The 18,644-nt window shown below is 41.1% G+C and overlaps 1 protein-coding gene across 1 annotated transcript in view; it reads left to right on the top strand.

The window, feature by feature from the left end:
- Window positions 1-18,644, top strand: part of LOC103092368 (uncharacterized) — a 1,666,349-nt gene that overhangs the window by 941,259 nt on the left and 706,446 nt on the right. The window contains exons 63-69 of the mRNA XM_056825346.1: window positions 3,662-3,913; window positions 7,462-7,737; window positions 8,114-8,365; window positions 11,915-12,190; window positions 12,567-12,818; window positions 16,369-16,644; window positions 17,021-17,272. Of these exons, the coding sequence (XP_056681324.1) occupies window positions 3,662-3,913; window positions 7,462-7,737; window positions 8,114-8,365; window positions 11,915-12,190; window positions 12,567-12,818; window positions 16,369-16,644; window positions 17,021-17,272 (1,836 nt within the window). The remainder of the gene's footprint in view (window positions 1-3,661; window positions 3,914-7,461; window positions 7,738-8,113; window positions 8,366-11,914; window positions 12,191-12,566; window positions 12,819-16,368; window positions 16,645-17,020; window positions 17,273-18,644) is intronic.

Here is an 18,644-nt window from a genome sequence, read left to right as displayed (position 1 = left end):
TTTCCCCATTCTGCTCAGAGTGATTCTGCCATTGGCCATAGAAAGGGACAAAGGGCAGTATGCCCAGGAGGGTCTGACCCTTCCCATGGTGGAAAGGAGATGAGGGGCTAACACATAGCATAATTGGCTTCTGGAGCACTGGCCATGTGCAGAGAAGCATTGACAGCTAGCCAGACAACAGACACTCCACTTTGGCAAAATCTTAACAAGAAAAAGTGGCTTACCCTATTCCCCACAGTCTATCATGTCTTTCAAGTCCTGTGGCTCTGATGTAGGCCTTGGCAACCTTCTTCTCCTTTTTCAGAAGGCAATAGACAGGTTCTCCAACTGTTTTCTTGGCTGGAAAAGACAATATGGGAAATCTATAACCAAATTCTCCAACAGGAACTGATTGACTCTTCGGATATTTTCTCATAAGCACATAGAGGACTAAATTCTGCTGCCAGCCATATTAGACATTCATTTATTTTAGCCTGATTGAAATATTCTGTTGGTCCTTAGAAATGACTTGATACTGGTGTTCTGAACACTAATGCAAAGGTAACCTCAAGTCCTCACCTTTGACATCTTATTGTTTCTATTAAAATCTATTTGTAGCAATTAGAAATTTATAAGCCATATTTTTCAAGCTAATATGGTGTGCCTAACAATACCAAAGTAATTGTATTGTTAAAGTAAGAAAAAAAGATACAGAGTATATAGAAATAAATATAAAAGAAAAAATACACAACAGATTATGAAAGTTTGCAAACCTGGAAATGACCCCATTCACCATTTGTGGAAAGAATTTAAAAAGAAAGTCCAGTGATTATTAAATAAAAATTCCAATTGAGTGTCCAAGTATAAAACCAAAACAACATTTAAAAAATGCTTTCCAGGCACATATTAGATCAGCCTTAATAAATTTAGATATCAAAAGTTCTTTCATGAAAATTCCAGTCTCAAAAATTGTTTAAATAAAATTCTAAAATTCTAAAAGTTAAAAATTGTATTTCTCACTTCCCTTGTGGAGAATGAAATACTAATTCATCATTGTCTTTTCTTCCTTCTGGAGAATAAGATTCTGAGGATCTAAATGCATATTTATTTATTGATTGATTGATTTATTGGCCATAACCTTGCTCAAGTGGACTAGACATTTCACTCAAAATTCAAAGCTGTAATAAGTATAATTAAGAATGTATAATATTGAATATTAGTAATAAAATGGCAATGGTAAACTATTATAATCAGCTAAAGCTGTTATGACAGAGGCACCAAGGTGCTATGTGCCATATCCTGAAGTTGTTTTGCCCCAACCTTAATTCCCAGAAGACTGTCTGTGCACGCTTATTTTAGAAATCTCCCGTTCTGAGAAATAACCGTATCTGCCACAACCCCAGCATCAGGAATACAACACCTGCATAACTGCATCGCTTTGCCTTCTGTAACCTCAACTGCTTCCATGAATCCCCTTCCCCCATCTCTAGGCAGAATCAAGGACTTACTCAATCTGTTTACCATATAAACAACCCCTGTTCTACTTTGAAAAGGTATATATACTTTGTTCTTCTGAGGGAAAAGGTTCACTCTCTCTTTGAGTATGCCTCAGTGCCCAGTAATAAAGGAATCTCCAACCAACTTTTCCTGGGTCCGTGTGGTTACAGTCCAAGTGTCCATTTGGAGGCCCCAGCGAGATGCCCTGGAGTTGTGACTTCTGATCCTTGCATTTTGACCCACTTACCTGTGACTGTGTGTGATTGTGTGGATAAAAGGTTAATACTCCAAGGTGGAGGTGCTTCTGAGAGTGGATGGGAAGATAATATGTTTCCCTTAGTCCTTGAGGACCTGGGCAGGAAATTCCTGGAAGTGAATGGTGTGGGAAGTCATCATAAAGGGGATAAGAAGTTTGTTTCTGTACCTTGCCATCTCATAAATTGGATATTTGGACATCTCTGATGTCTAAGGATTTTTTCCTGCTCTGTTCTGAATCAGGCTAGATCCATTTGGGGTAGGATGGCAGTAGACTATACGACTCCTATCTAGGGACTTCAGGAAATGTCCTCAGGCCCTACATGTGTATTATAGTGACTGCTTGCTGTCTTTTGTGTGTCTTGTCTGTCTTGGAGGTGTTATTTGTCTGTCTATACTCATACCATTGCTAAAAATGGGTAACACTACTTTGACGTCTGGCTCAAACCCCCTTGATTGTATGTTGACTAATTTTAAAGCCTTCAAGAAAGTGGCTTCAAGATATGGGGAAAAGGTAGACTGCCACACTTCATTGCTTATGTAGGTTGGAATGTCTAACATCTGAGATGGATTGGCCACCAAAGGGAACCACTAATCTCCAGGTCTGTTTTGTTGTTAAGAGAATCATTTATGGGGATCCTAGGCACCCAGATCAAATCCCATATATTGATGCATGGATTAGTCTCTTGAGATACCTCCCCCCCCCCAAATACTGAAGGGTAGTAGTACCCTGCTACTAACTGATCTATTCCCACTCTTTGCATTTGCTCTTCTTTCCTCTTCAGAGTTAAAGTAATTTTTATCTTTCTGAGCACAATCTCCCCATGGTGTGTCCCTAGTCTATCCTCTCCAACCAATATCCTCACCAAGGCATGCAGGTAACTAACCTTGGCTTCTTGAAGTCCAGGCCAAGAAAACAAACTCTTGGTGGTTCTGCAAAACTAAAAAGGCCTCAAATCCAAGTACAGATGCTGGATGAAGGACTATGTCACCCTCGGATCAACTTACCTCAGCCCAGAAATACTGAGCACCAGGGGCTTGGGCTCCATATGAATGTCTTTGTCAGACACAGGACCTGAAGATGAACTTTTCCTAAGGCCTGGAGGAGATGAGATCTGCACCAGAGAAAGGGGTGTCTTTGCCATTGAAATCACAGGTTCTTGGTCTCTGGCCTCCAGCCTTGCCAACATCTTAGACAGACCACTTCCAAACCACTTATTTGGTTATAAGGTAAGAAAAAGTACTAACACAGTCATTTTCTGTCTATTTTCTTCACAGGGCCACTATCCAAGCCTATCATTCTTACCTCCAACAATACTGCAGTGGAGACCAAGGACTTCTCAATGACATGCCAGCCTTCGGGTGCAATTGTCACAACCCGGTGGTTCATAAATGGACTTCCTGCAGGTGGTAACAGGATACAGCTGTCCCCGGATAAGAGTATACTCACTATCCGCAATCTCAGAAGAACAGAAAACAAAGGACCCTATGAGTGTGAAACTGAAAATACAGTTAGTGTCAATAAGAGTGATCCATTCACACTGGATGTTACCTGTGAGTATATTGCTTCTTCCTACATGGTGTATGCTTATGGCCTGGGGTGTGTTCCCAGAGGTCAGTCTAATTCAGTCCCTTCTCTGAGTCCTAAAGTGGTAGGCTCTGAGGTTCCCACCCCCTTCATCTTTAGGGAGCCCAGATTGGCCTTGTCATGTTTTCTGGTGGAGGGTGGCCATCCAGGGTGCTGAGCTGGAGAAAGCCCTAAGATCTTCCAAGTTCAGATCCAAACTAGAAAAGGAGAGGAGGAGCTGTGAATTTACCAGCTCAAAGGAGCAACAGGGAGACACAGTGGTCCCTGGTGATGGGTTACAGAATAGGAGATGCCCCTTCTTTCTTCCATAATCTCAATATGTAAACCTTCTCTTTCCTACAGATGGCCCAGATAATGCCACAATTGTCCGAACACCAGATGTGTACCCTACTGGGGCAAATATTATCTTTAACTGTTCTGCTGATTCTAACCCACCAGCCCAATTCACTTGGTTATACAACGGACAACAGATCAGAAATTCATCCATATTTTCTATTATTGCATCCGTGGGTGATGCTGGCACCTATACCTGTACTGCATCCAACTCATTAACTGGCTTGACGCGCACCGCAAGCAAGACTCTTAGAATCTATGGTGAGTATCTGGACTGGGACCCATTAGGCTCTCCCTTTCCCTGGCATGAGAAAAATAGACATAAGATATTCTGCCCCCCTGGTTCCATGGCACAATGCATTGTGATTGAAAGAGCCCTGAGCTCAGAATCATGAAACTTGGATAGAATTCTTCCTTTTCTGTATACTATCTGTGTAGTAAGTGTGTCTCCTCCTTTCACAGCCTCAGTTTCTTCACCTGGGAAAATGGATAATATTTTTCTCTGTATATAATAGGATTCTATGTGAAGAAAGTCCTTTTTACATGGTAGGTACAAAAAGCATTTGAGTTGTTGTTGTCATCCTTGTTATTGATATTGTATTATTCTCTTCTGGCTTGGTGACATGCAACATTATTTGATTCCTAACTTCTAGGACTGCAGCTTCAATGACTGCCCCCATACTCTTTCAGTCCATTTCCCTTGGTGCTATGGACCCAAAGAGTGTTTCTAGTCCTGGTTGGAGTATAAGCTACGTTCATGCAATGGGTCAGGCCTTGATCCCCTTTGACAGGGAAATTCTGGAGTTGGAAAGGAAAATTTAAACTTTGTCTCTTTTCCCACATAGAGATTCACTATTGCACTTATTTTTTTCCTCTTTGTGGCATAAAATATCACATGGAAGCATGGCTGCTATGAAACCTGGTTCTTGGTCCACAGTATAATCCATGCTCCCCAATTAATTCACTGGTCTGACTCTCCATTCCCCTAATCACACTAGTGTGTAGCAGAACCATAGAGAAATCATCTCTGGCCTTAGTTTACTTTTATTTCATTCAGCTTTATTGTTACAAACCTTAGGGTTATCCCAACTTCCTGTCCCTGTCTCTGGGGATATTCTGAGTAGATAGCAGTGGGAAGAGATAGAATCTTGAGGTGGGGAAGTGACCTTGGGAATGTCAGACACCAACAGTATGTACTTTACAGGAGGGATGATTTTTCATTGGCCTAAATCTGTACATAAGGATCTCTAAAGCTCACATTTTAATTTAGCATTTTCCCTATTTCACAATGTAAGAATTGAAATAATATTTCTACCCAGATATATATTTTATAAAGTTTATTAGAAAGGGTAGACAATTATTCCTCTACGTAATCTGACCACATGGTTCCTACTCTGGAAGTCCCTTCCTTCTTCCCCTGTTACCTGCCTACTCTGTTCCTGCTTCTTCCTTCTTTGTTCTCTTCTTGCTTCTCTCTCCCCTCAAACCCAAAGCCTTGGCTTTTATTGATATACGGCAGGTTCACAGATGCAAAACCTTGTGCAACTGTGTAATGTCAGGAATATTTTATGGACAGGTCAAGCTACACAGGAGGTGGAGGGGATGAACTTCCTTGACACAATAACCCCCTGTGATGCTTTGGGAGACCCACTTCCCCAATTTATCATTTAAATATAACTATCTTAATATCTTCTAGCTAAAAGTACATACAATATTGTATTTTTCTAAGAGGAAGTTACAATTGTTAGAGATGACAGTAAAATAGTAAAACTGAATGATAGACGCATTTTAGTTATTTCTATAGTTATTATTTCTGATTGCCTTGAATACATTTCTACAGTCTATCATTTTGTGGCCCTTCTTCTCACAGAAGTGGCAGGAAATGGATCCATAGTTAGATTCTTGGAGAGGGTCAAGTGCCATTGGTTGAGAATCATGCCTTTTTTTTCTGTTTATCAATCCTATTTGTTAAATATTTCAATTCTTTTCCAATTGTCTCCATGAAATCATTAGTTTTAGTCAGTAGATGGAACTACTAGCTAAGAGTTAAAGTCAGGGTGTGAAAGCTTTTTCCTCACAGGTTTTTGCCCTCACAGCTAATTAAGAGAGAAGGCAACAGTAGTTAAAGGATAGACTCTTTCTCCAGGTGGAGCCTCAGTGTACAGAAGGAAAGATTAAAAGCAGCTGTGCTATATTTGTTTTTAAGTGGGGAAAAGAAAAGAATTGCATTTACCTGCAGAGCTGATTTGTGTAGATTCAAAATAAGCTATTAAATGCTGACTTAGGGATAGTCACCAAAGTAAAGGAAAAGTTTAGGAAAGTTAGAAAGATGGAGGGCATTTCATCACAACTGACATGTTCAGCCAATAAATTGTAAGGGGGGCAAGGGGTTTATATATAAAAGAGGGTTGGACGTTATATTTAATAGAATGTGGTCACCAGGAATTTAATTCATTCCAGAGAGATTTATTTACAATTTACTTACAGAATGTAGAAAGAGTGAAGTAAGAAATCACAGGGGATAAGGAAGGCTTTCTAGCCTAAACCCTAATCTGCTGTTGGCCGGTGGGTAGAAAGAATTATTTCCTAGCCTGAGGGACCTTGGCCCTTGTAGCCAATGCCCAGGGAGCCATTCTCAAGAGGATAGGTCTTTCCTGAGGCTGGTGTCTTCAGAAAAAAACCAGCAGTTGAGTCAGCTTTTCACTCAGTCCACTCAGAAACAGGGTCTCAGGTCCAGTCAGCAGATCAAAGAATGAAGTATTGACTTTTACAAGAAGTAACAGCTACTTTTAAAGACACTTTCTCTTGTGTCACTTCCTGTGCTTTCCCCTAATTCCACATCTACCAAGAATAGTTGAATTCCTGCTCTAGGACTGCCCAGCAGGCAGTCAGTCAATTCTGATTTGTCACGCACTACCACACACATGGGTCACAGACTTCACACTTCATAATTAAGTGGGATATTTGCACTTTTGGTGATTAGATCTAAAATGGGCAGATCTCCATACTTAACTTTGAAGTAGGGTGTTTATACTTTTGGTGATTAAAATCTATAAATAGAAATGGGTTACAATTTATTCTTCACAATCAGGGGAGAATGTAAAAATGGAGATTTGAACCCTGGATTCAATTCCCAGGAATCCTTGGAAGCTCCCACAGTTCCCCATAATCTTGGGTGAGGTCATCACCTGAGCCGAGAGGAGAGAGGGGTTTTTAAAACGGACTCCCCCTTCTTCTCGTTCCCTCTTTCTACTTCCGCTTCCAAGCAGACGCGTCTCTCATGATGTAAGTGAAATTGAATGGGCCTTTCGGTTCTCCTTGGCATGTGCTTTCTTACTTGTATTTTCTTAAATTCTTAATCTTTAATAAACTTCATAAAATATAATATTCTAGCAGAGAAATCATATTTTTAAATGCTATAAGAGTTAAGTAATTTCATTGATATAATCAGGGGAGAATCAAATTTAATCTTCACATGGCTCTGCCAAGCTGGCAAGGATTCAAATCCAAGCCCAGATACTGGATGAAGGGGTCTGTCATCCCTGGACCAGTTTGCCTCCTCCCAGAAAGATTGAGCACCCGGGTCTTGAGCTACATGTGAATGATTTCTGTTAGCCACAGGAACTGAAGATGAAGGATTTGTGATCTACACAAGAGAAAGAGGTGTCTTTGCCATTGAAATCACATATTCTTGGTGTCTGGCCTCCAGCCTTGCCAAGGTCTTAGAGAGCCCACTTCCAAACCACTTATTTGGTAATAAGGTAAGAAAAAGAACCAACACAGTCATTTTCTGTCTATTCTCTGCACAGCTCCACTGTCCAAACCAACCATTCTCATCTCCAACAAGACTGCAGTGGAGACCAAGGACTTCTCAATGACATGCCAGGCTACAGGTCAAATTGAAGCTTACCAGTGGTTCATAAATGGACTTGCCCCAGTTGGTAGCAGGATACAGCTGTCCCGGGATAAGAGGACACTCACTCTCCCCAGGCTCACAAGAAGGGATAACCAAGGGCCTTATGTGTGTGGAATTGAGAACCCATTGTTTAGCAGTATGAGTGATCCATTCACAGTAAATGTTACCTGTGAGTATATTGCTTCTTCCTATATGGTGCCTGCTTATAGCCTGGTGGGGTGTTCCCAGAGGCCAGGCTAATTCAGTCCCTTCTCTGAGAGCTAAAGAGGTAGGCTCTGAGGTTCCCAACCCCCTTAGTCTTTAGGGAGCCCAAATTGGCCTTGTCATGCTTTCTGGTGGAGGGTGGCCATCCAGGGTGCTGAGCTGGAGGATGTCCTAAGATCTTCCAAGTTCAGATCCAAACTAGAAAAGGAGAGGAGGAGCTGTGAATTTCCCAGCTCAAAGGAGGATCAGGGAAACAGTGGTTCTGGGTGATGTGTTACAAAACAGGAGATGCCCCTTCTTTCTTCCATAATCTCAATATGTAAACCTTCTCTTTCCTACAGATGGCCCAGATAATGCCACAATTGTCCGAACACCAGATGTGTACCCTACTGGGGCAAATATTATCTTTAACTGTTCTGCTGATTCTAACCCACCAGCCCAATTCACTTGGTTATACAAAGGACAACAGATCAGAAATTCATCCATATTTTCTATTATTGCATCCGTGGGTGATGCTGGCACCTATACCTGTACTGCATCCAACTCATTAACTGGCTTGACGCGCACCGCAAGCAAGACTCTTAGAATCTATGGTGAGTATCTGGACTGGGACCCATTAGGCTCTCTCTTTCCCTGGCATGAGAAAAATAGACATAAGATATTCTGCCCCCCTGCTTCCATGGCACAATGCATTGTGATTGAAAGAGCCCTGAGCTCAGAATCATGAAACTTGGATAGAATTCTTCCTTTTCTGTATACTATCTGTGTAGTAAGTGTGTCTCCTCCTTTCACAGCCTCAGTTTCTTCACCTGGGAAAATGGATAATATTTTTCTCTGTATATAATAGGATTCTATGTGAAGAAAGTCCTTTTTACATGGTAGGTACAAAAAGCATTTGAGTTGTTGTTGTCATCCTTGTTATTGATATTGTATTATTCTCTTCTGGCTTGGTGACATGCAACATTATTTGATTCCTAACTTCTAGGACTGCAGCTTCAATGACTGCCCCCATACTCTTTCAGTCCATTTCCCTTGGTGCTATGGACCCAAAGAGTGTTTCTAGTCCTGGTTGGAGTATAAGCTACGTTCATGCAATGGGTCAGGCCTTGATCCCCTTTGGCAGGGAAATTCTGGAGTTGGAAAGGAAAATTTAAACTTTGTCTCTTTTCCCACATAGAGATTCACCATTGCACCTATTTTTTTTCCTCTTTGTGGCATAAAATATCACATGGAAGCATGGCTGCTATGAAACCTGGTTCTTGGTCCACAGTATAATCCATGCTCCCCAATTAATTCACTGGTCTGACTCTCCATTCCCCTAATCACACTAGTGTGTAGCAGAACCATAGAGAAATCATCTCTGGCCTTAGTTTACTTTTATTTCATTCAGCTTTATTGTTACAAACCTTAGGGTTATCCCAACTTCCTGTCCCTGTCTCTGGGGATATTCTGAGTAGATAGCAGTGGGAAGAGATAGAATCTTGAGGTGGGGAAGTGACCTTGGGAATGTCAGACACCAACAGTATGTACTTTACAGGAGGGATGATTTTTCATTGGCCTAAATCTGTACATAAGGATCTCTAAAGCTCACATTTTAATTTAGCATTTTCCCTATTTCACAATGTAAGAATTGAAATAATATTTCTACCCAGATATATATTTTATAAAGTTTATTAGAAAGGGTAGACAATTATTCCTCTACGTAATCTGACCACATGGTTCCTACTCTGGAAGTCCCTTCCTTCTTCCCCTGTTACCTGCCTACTCTGTTCCTGCTTCTTCCTTCTTTGTTCTCTTCTTGCTTCTCTCTCCCCTCAAACCCAAAGCCTTGGCTTTTATTGATATACGGCAGGTTCACAGATGCAAAACCTTGTGCAACTGTGTAATGTCAGGAATATTTTATGGACAGGTCAAGCTACACAGGAGGTGGAGGGGATGAACTTCCTTGACACAATAACCCCCTGTGATGCTTTGGGAGACCCACTTCCCCAATTTATCATTTAAATATAACTATCTTAATATCTTCTAGCTAAAAGTACATACAATATTGTATTTTTCTAAGAGGAAGTTACAATTGTTAGAGATGACAGTAAAATAGTAAAACTGAATGATAGACGCATTTTAGTTATTTCTATAGTTATTATTTCTGATTGCCTTGAATACATTTCTACAGTCTATCATTTTGTGGCCCTTCTTCTCACAGAAGTGGCAGGAAATGGATCCATAGTTAGATTCTTGGAGAGGGTCAAGTGCCATTGGTTGAGAATCATGCCTTTTTTTTCTGTTTATCAATCCTATTTGTTAAATATTTCAATTCTTTTCCAATTGTCTCCATGAAATCATTAGTTTTAGTCAGTAGATGGAACTACTAGCTAAGAGTTAAAGTCAGGGTGTGAAAGCTTTTTCCTCACAGGTTTTTGCCCTCACAGCTAATTAAGAGACAAGGCAACAGTAGTTAAAGGATAGACTCTTTCTCCAGGTGGAGCCTCAGTGTACAGAAGGAAAGATTAAAAGCAGCTGTGCTATATTTGTTTTTAAGTGGGGAAAAGAAAAGAATTGCATTTACCTGCAGAGCTGATTTGTGTAGATTCAAAATAAGCTATTAAATGCTGACTTAGGGATAGTCACCAAAGTAAAGGAAAAGTTTAGGAAAGTTAGAAAGATGGAGGGCATTTCATCACAACTGACATGTTCAGCCAATAAATTGTAAGGGGGGCAAGGGGTTTATATATAAAAGAGGGTTGGACGTTATATTTAATAGAATGTGGTCACCAGGAATTTAATTCATTCCAGAGAGATTTATTTACAATTTACTTACAGAATGTAGAAAGAGTGAAGTAAGAAATCACAGGGGATAAGGAAGGCTTTCTAGCCTAAACCCTAATCTGCTGTTGGCCGGTGGGTAGAAAGAATTATTTCCTAGCCTGAGGGACCTTGGCCCTTGTAGCCAATGCCCAGGGAGCCATTCTCAAGAGGATAGGTCTTTCCTGAGGCTGGTGTCTTCAGAAAAAAACCAGCAGTTGAGTCAGCTTTTCACTCAGTCCACTCAGAAACAGGGTCTCAGGTCCAGTCAGCAGATCAAAGAATGAAGTATTGACTTTTACAAGAAGTAACAGCTACTTTTAAAGACACTTTCTCTTGTGTCACTTCCTGTGCTTTCCCCTAATTCCACATCTACCAAGAATAGTTGAATTCCTGCTCTAGGACTGCCCAGCAGGCAGTCAGTCAATTCTGATTTGTCACGCACTACCACACACATGGGTCACAGACTTCACACTTCATAATTAAGTGGGATATTTGCACTTTTGGTGATTAGATCTAAAATGGGCAGATCTCCATACTTAACTTTGAAGTAGGGTGTTTATACTTTTGGTGATTAAAATCTATAAATAGAAATGGGTTACAATTTATTCTTCACAATCAGGGGAGAATGTAAAAATGGAGATTTGAACCCTGGATTCAATTCCCAGGAATCCTTGGAAGCTCCCACAGTTCCCCATAATCTTGGGTGAGGTCATCACCTGAGCCGAGAGGAGAGAGGGGTTTTTAAAACGGACTCCCCCTTCTTCTCGTTCCCTCTTTCTACTTCCGCTTCCAAGCAGACGCGTCTCTCATGATGTAAGTGAAATTGAATGGGCCTTTCGGTTCTCCTTGGCATGTGCTTTCTTACTTGTATTTTCTTAAATTCTTAATCTTTAATAAACTTCATAAAATATAATATTCTAGCAGAGAAATCATATTTTTAAATGCTATAAGAGTTAAGTAATTTCATTGATATAATCAGGGGAGAATCAAATTTAATCTTCACATGGCTCTGCCAAGCTGGCAAGGATTCAAATCCAAGCCCAGATACTGGATGAAGGGGTCTGTCATCCCTGGACCAGTTTGCCTCCTCCCAGAAAGATTGAGCACCCGGGTCTTGAGCTACATGTGAATGATTTCTGTTAGCCACAGGAACTGAAGATGAAGGATTTGTGATCTACACAAGAGAAAGAGGTGTCTTTGCCATTGAAATCACATATTCTTGGTGTCTGGCCTCCAGCCTTGCCAAGGTCTTAGAGAGCCCACTTCCAAACCACTTATTTGGTAATAAGGTAAGAAAAAGAACCAACACAGTCATTTTCTGTCTATTCTCTGCACAGCTCCACTGTCCAAACCAACCATTCTCATCTCCAACAAGACTGCAGTGGAGACCAAGGACTTCTCAATGACATGCCAGGCTACAGGTCAAATTGAAGCTTACCAGTGGTTCATAAATGGACTTGCCCCAGTTGGTAGCAGGATACAGCTGTCCCGGGATAAGAGGACACTCACTCTCCCCAGGCTCACAAGAAGGGATAACCAAGGGCCTTATGTGTGTGGAATTGAGAACCCATTGTTTAGCAGTATGAGTGATCCATTCACAGTAAATGTTACCTGTGAGTATATTGCTTCTTCCTATATGGTGCCTGCTTATAGCCTGGTGGGGTGTTCCCAGAGGCCAGGCTAATTCAGTCCCTTCTCTGAGAGCTAAAGAGGTAGGCTCTGAGGTTCCCAACCCCCTTAGTCTTTAGGGAGCCCAAATTGGCCTTGTCATGCTTTCTGGTGGAGGGTGGCCATCCAGGGTGCTGAGCTGGAGGATGTCCTAAGATCTTCCAAGTTCAGATCCAAACTAGAAAAGGAGAGGAGGAGCTGTGAATTTCCCAGCTCAAAGGAGGATCAGGGAAACAGTGGTTCTGGGTGATGTGTTACAAAACAGGAGATGCCCCTTCTTTCTTCCATAATCTCAATATGTAAACCTTCTCTTTCCTACAGATGGCCCAGATAATGCCACAATTGTCCGAACACCAGATGTGTACCCTACTGGGGCAAATATTATCTTTAACTGTTCTGCTGATTCTAACCCACCAGCCCAATTCACTTGGTTATACAAAGGACAACAGATCAGAAATTCATCCATATTTTCTATTATTGCATCCGTGGGTGATGCTGGCACCTATACCTGTACTGCATCCAACTCATTAACTGGCTTGACGCGCACCGCAAGCAAGACTCTTAGAATCTATGGTGAGTATCTGGACTGGGACCCATTAGGCTCTCTCTTTCCCTGGCATGAGAAAAATAGACATAAGATATTCTGCCCCCCTGCTTCCATGGCACAATGCATTGTGATTGAAAGAGCCCTGAGCTCAGAATCATGAAACTTGGATAGAATTCTTCCTTTTCTGTATACTATCTGTGTAGTAAGTGTGTCTCCTCCTTTCACAGCCTCAGTTTCTTCACCTGGGAAAATGGATAATATTTTTCTCTGTATATAATAGGATTCTATGTGAAGAAAGTCCTTTTTACATGGTAGGTACAAAAAGCATTTGAGTTGTTGTTGTCATCCTTGTTATTGATATTGTATTATTCTCTTCTGGCTTGGTGACATGCAACATTATTTGATTCCTAACTTCTAGGACTGCAGCTTCAATGACTGCCCCCATACTCTTTCAGTCCATTTCCCTTGGTGCTATGGACCCAAAGAGTGTTTCTAGTCCTGGTTGGAGTATAAGCTACGTTCATGCAATGGGTCAGGCCTTGATCCCCTTTGGCAGGGAAATTCTGGAGTTGGAAAGGAAAATTTAAACTTTGTCTCTTTTCCCACATAGAGATTCACCATTGCACCTATTTTTTTTCCTCTTTGTGGCATAAAATATCACATGGAAGCATGGCTGCTATGAAACCTGGTTCTTGGTCCACAGTATAATCCATGCTCCCCAATTAATTCACTGGTCTGACTCTCCATTCCCCTAATCACACTAGTGTGTAGCAGAACCATAGAGAAATCATCTCTGGCCTTAGTTTACTTTTATTTCATTCAGCTTTATTGTTACAAACCTTAGGGTTATCCCAACTTCCTGTCCCTGTCTCTGGGGATATTCTGAGTAGATAGCAGTGGGAAGAGATAGAATCTTGAGGTGGGGAAGTGACCTTGGGAATGTCAGACACCAACAGTATGTACTTTACAGGAGGGATGATTTTTCATTGGCCTAAATCTGTACATAAGGATCTCTAAAGCTCACATTTTAATTTAGCATTTTCCCTATTTCACAATGTAAGAATTGAAATAATATTTCTACCCAGATATATATTTTATAAAGTTTATTAGAAAGGGTAGACAATTATTCCTCTACGTAATCTGACCACATGGTTCCTACTCTGGAAGTCCCTTCCTTCTTCCCCTGTTACCTGCCTACTCTGTTCCTGCTTCTTCCTTCTTTGTTCTCTTCTTGCTTCTCTCTCCCCTCAAACCCAAAGCCTTGGCTTTTATTGATATACGGCAGGTTCACAGATGCAAAACCTTGTGCAACTGTGTAATGTCAGGAATATTTTATGGACAGGTCAAGCTACACAGGAGGTGGAGGGGATGAACTTCCTTGACACAATAACCCCCTGTGATGCTTTGGGAGACCCACTTCCCCAATTTATCATTTAAATATAACTATCTTAATATCTTCTAGCTAAAAGTACATACAATATTGTATTTTTCTAAGAGGAAGTTACAATTGTTAGAGATGACAGTAAAATAGTAAAACTGAATGATAGACGCATTTTAGTTATTTCTATAGTTATTATTTCTGATTGCCTTGAATACATTTCTACAGTCTATCATTTTGTGGCCCTTCTTCTCACAGAAGTGGCAGGAAATGGATCCATAGTTAGACTCTTGGAGAGGGTCAAGTGCCATTGGTTGAGAATCATGCCTTTTTTTTTCTGTTTATCAATCCTATTTGTTAAATATTTCAATTCTTTTCCAATTGTCTCCATGAAATCATTAGTTTTAGTCAGTAGATGGAACTACTAGCTAAGAGTTAAAGTCAGGGTGTGAAAGCTTTTTCCTCACAGGTTTTTGCCCTCACAGCTAATTAAGAGACAAGGCAACAGTAGTTAAAGGATAGACTCTTTCTCCAGGTGGAGCCTCAGTGTACAGAAGGAAAGATTAAAAGCAGCTGTGCTATATTTGTTTTTAAGTGGGGAAAAGAAAAGAATTGCATTTACCTGCACAGCTGATTTGTGTAGATTCAAAATAAGCTATTAAATGCTGACTTAGGGATAGTCACCAAAGTAAAGGAAAAGTTTAGGAAAGTTAGAAAGATGGAGGGCATTTCATCACAACTGACATGTTCAGCCAATAAATTGTAAGGGGGGCAAGGGGTTTATATATAAAAGAGGGTTGGACGTTATATTTAATAGAATGTGGTCACCAGGAATTTAATTCATTCCAGAGAGATTTATTTACAATTTACTTACAGAATGTAGAAAGAGTGAAGTAAGAAATCACAGGGGATAAGGAAGGCTTTCTAGCCTAAACCCTAATCTGCTGTTGGCCGGTGGGCAGAAAGAATTATTTCCTAGCCTGAGGGACCTTGGCCCTTGTAGCCAATGCCCAGGGAGCCATTCTCAAGAGGATAGGTCTTTCCTGAGGCTGGTGTCTTCAGAAAAAAACCAGCAGTTGAGTCAGCTTTTCACTCAGTCCACTCAGAAACAGGGTCTCAGGTCCAGTCAGCAGATCAAAGAATGAAGTATTGACTTTTACAAGAAGTAACAGCTACTTTTAAAGACACTTTCTCTTGTGTCACTTCCTGTGCTTTCCCCTAATTCCACATCTACCAAGAATAGTTGAATTCCTGCTCTAGGACTGCCCAGCAGGCAGTCAGTCAATTCTGATTTGTCACGCACTACCACACACATGGGTCACAGACTTCACACTTCATAATTAAGTGGGATATTTGCACTTTTGGTGATTAGATCTAAAATGGGCAGATTTCCATACTTAACTTTGAAGTAGGGTGTTTATACTTTTGGTGATTAAAATCTATAAATAGAAATGGGTTACAATTTATTCTTCACAATCAGGGGAGAATGTAAAAATGGAGATTTGAACCCTGGATTCAATTCCCAGGAATCCTTGGAAGCTCCCACAGTTCCCCATAATCTTGGGTGAGGTCATCACCTGAGCCGAGAGGAGAGAGGGATTTTTAAAATGGACTCCCCCTTCTTCTCGTTCCCTCTTTCTACTTCCGCTTCCAAGCAGACGCGTCTCTCATGATGTAAGTGAAATTGAATGGGCCTTTCGGTTCTCCTTGGCATGTGCTTTCTTACTTGTATTTTCTTAAATTCTTAATCTTTAATAAACTTCATAAAATATAATATTCTAGCAGAGAAATCATATTTTTAAATGCTATAAGTGTTAAGTAATTTCATTGATATAATCAGGGGAGAATCAAATTTAATCTTCACATGGCTCTGCCAAGCTGGCAAGGATTCAAATCCAAGCCCAGATACTGGATGAAGGGGTCTGTCATCCCTGGACCAGTTTGCCTCCTCCCAGAAAGATTGAGCACCCGGGTCTTGAGCTACATGTGAATGATTTCTGTTAGCCACAGGAACTGAAGATGAAGGATTTGTGATCTACACAAGAGAAAGAGGTGTCTTTGCCATTGAAATCACAGATTCTTGGTGTCTGGCCTCCAGCCTTGCCAAGGTCTTAGAGAGCCCACTTCCAAACCACTTATTTGGTTATAAGGTAAGAAAAAGAACCAACACAGTCATTTTCTGTCTATTCTCTGCACAGCTCCACTGTCCAAACCAACCATTCTCATCTCCAACAATACTGCAGTGGAGACCAAGGACTTCTCAATGACATGCCAGGCTACGGGTCAAATTGAAGCTTACCAGTGGTTCATAAATGGACTTGCCCCAGTTGGTAGCAGGATACAGCTGTCCCGGGATAAGAGGACACTCACTCTCCCCAGGCTCACAAGAAGGGATAACCAAGGGCCTTATGTGTGTGGAATTGAGAACCCATTCTTTAGCAGTAGGAGTGATCCATTCCTACTGGATGTTACCTGTGAGTATATTGCCTCTTCCTATATAGTGCCTGCTTATAGTCTGGTGGGGTGTTCCCAGAGGCCAGGCTAATTCAGTCCCTTCTCTGAGAGCTAAAGAGGTAGGCTCTGAGGTTCCCAACCCCCTTAGTCTTTTGGGAGCCCAAATTGGCCTTGTCATGCTTTCTGGTGGAGGGTGGCCATCCAGGGTGCTGAGCTGGAGGATGTCCTAAGATCTTCCAAGTTCAGATCCAAACTAGAAAAGGAGAGGAGGAGCTGTGAATTTCCCAGCTCAAAGGAGGATCAGGGAAACAGTGGTTCTGGGTGATGTGTTACAAAACAGGAGATGCCCCTTCTTTCTTCCATAATCTCAATATGTAAACCTTCTCTTTCCTACAGATGGCCCAGATAATGCCACAATTGTCCGAACACCAGATGTGTACCCTACTGGGGCAAATATTATCTTTAACTGTTCTGCTGATTCTAACCCACCAGCCCAATTCACTTGGTTATACAAAGGACAACAGATCAGAAATTCATCCATATTTTCTATTATTGCATCCGTGGGTGATGCTGGCACCTATACCTGTACTGCATCCAACTCATTAACTGGCTTGACGCGCACCGCAAGCAAGACTCTTAGAATCTATGGTGAGTATCTGGACTGGGACCCATTAGGCTCTCTCTTTCCCTGGCATGAGAAAAATAGACATAAGATATTCTGCCCCCCTGGTTCCATGGCACAATGCATTGTGATTGAAAGAGCCCTGAGCTCAGAATCATGAAACTTGGATAGAATTCTTCCTTTTCTGTATACTATCTGTGTAGTAAGTGTGTCTCCTCCTTTCACAGCCTCAGTTTCTTCACCTGGGAAAATGGATAATATTTTTCTCTGTATATAATAGGATTCTATGTGAAGAAAGTCCTTTTTACATGGTAGGTACAAAAAGCATTTGAGTTGTTGTTGTCATCCTTGTTATTGATATTGTATTATTCTCTTCTGGCTTGGTGACATGCAACATTATTTGATTCCTAACTTCTAGGACTGCAGCTTCAATGACTGCCCCCATACTCTTTCAGTCCATTTCCCTTGGTGCTATGGACCCAAAGAGTGTTTCTAGTCCTGGTTGGAGTATAAGCTACGTTCATGCAATGGGTCAGGCCTTGATCCCCTTTGGCAGGGAAATTCTGGAGTTGGAAAGGAAAATTTAAACTTTGTCTCTTTTCCCACATAGAGATTCACCATTGCACCTATTTTTTTCCTCTTTGTGGCATAAAATATCACATGGAAGCATGGCTGCTATGAAACCTGGTTCTTGGTCCACAGTATAATCCATGCTCCCCAATTAATTCACTGGTCTGACTCTCCATTCCCCTAATCACACTAGTGTGTAGCAGAACCATAGAGAAATCATCTCTGGCCTTAGTTTACTTTTATTTCATTCAGCTTTATTGTTACAAACCTTAGGGTTATCCCAACTTCCTGTCCCTGTCTCTGGGGATATTCTGAGTAGATAGCAGTGGGAAGAGATAGAATCTTGAGGTGGGGAAGTGACCTTGGGAATGTCAGACACCAACAGTATGTACTTTACAGGAGGGATGATTTTCATTGGCCTAAATCTGTACATAAGGATCTCTAAAGCTCACATTTTAATTTAGCATTTTCCCTATTTCACAATGTAAGAATTGAAATAATATTTCTACCCAGATATATATTTTATAAAGTTTATTAGAAAGGGTAGACAATTATTCCTCTACGTAATCTGACCACATGGTTCCTACTCTGGAAGTCCCTTCCTTCTTCCCCTGTTACCTGCCTACTCTGTTCCTGCTTCTTACTTCTTTGTTCTCTTCTTGCTTCTCTCTCCCCTCAAACCCAAAGCCTTGGCTTTTATTGATATACGGCAGGTTCACAGATGCAAAACCTTGTGCAACTGTGTAATGTCAGGAATATTTTATGGACAGGTCAAGCTACACAGGAAGTGGAGGGGATGAACTTCCTTGACACAATAACCCCCTGTGA

This window comes from Monodelphis domestica, chromosome 4, assembly GCF_027887165.1.
Source record: "Monodelphis domestica isolate mMonDom1 chromosome 4, mMonDom1.pri, whole genome shotgun sequence".
Classification (NCBI taxonomy): domain Eukaryota; kingdom Metazoa; phylum Chordata; class Mammalia; order Didelphimorphia; family Didelphidae; genus Monodelphis; species Monodelphis domestica.
The sequence above is the reverse complement of the archived record's forward strand: the minus strand, read 5'-3'. Positions and strand labels throughout refer to the sequence as shown.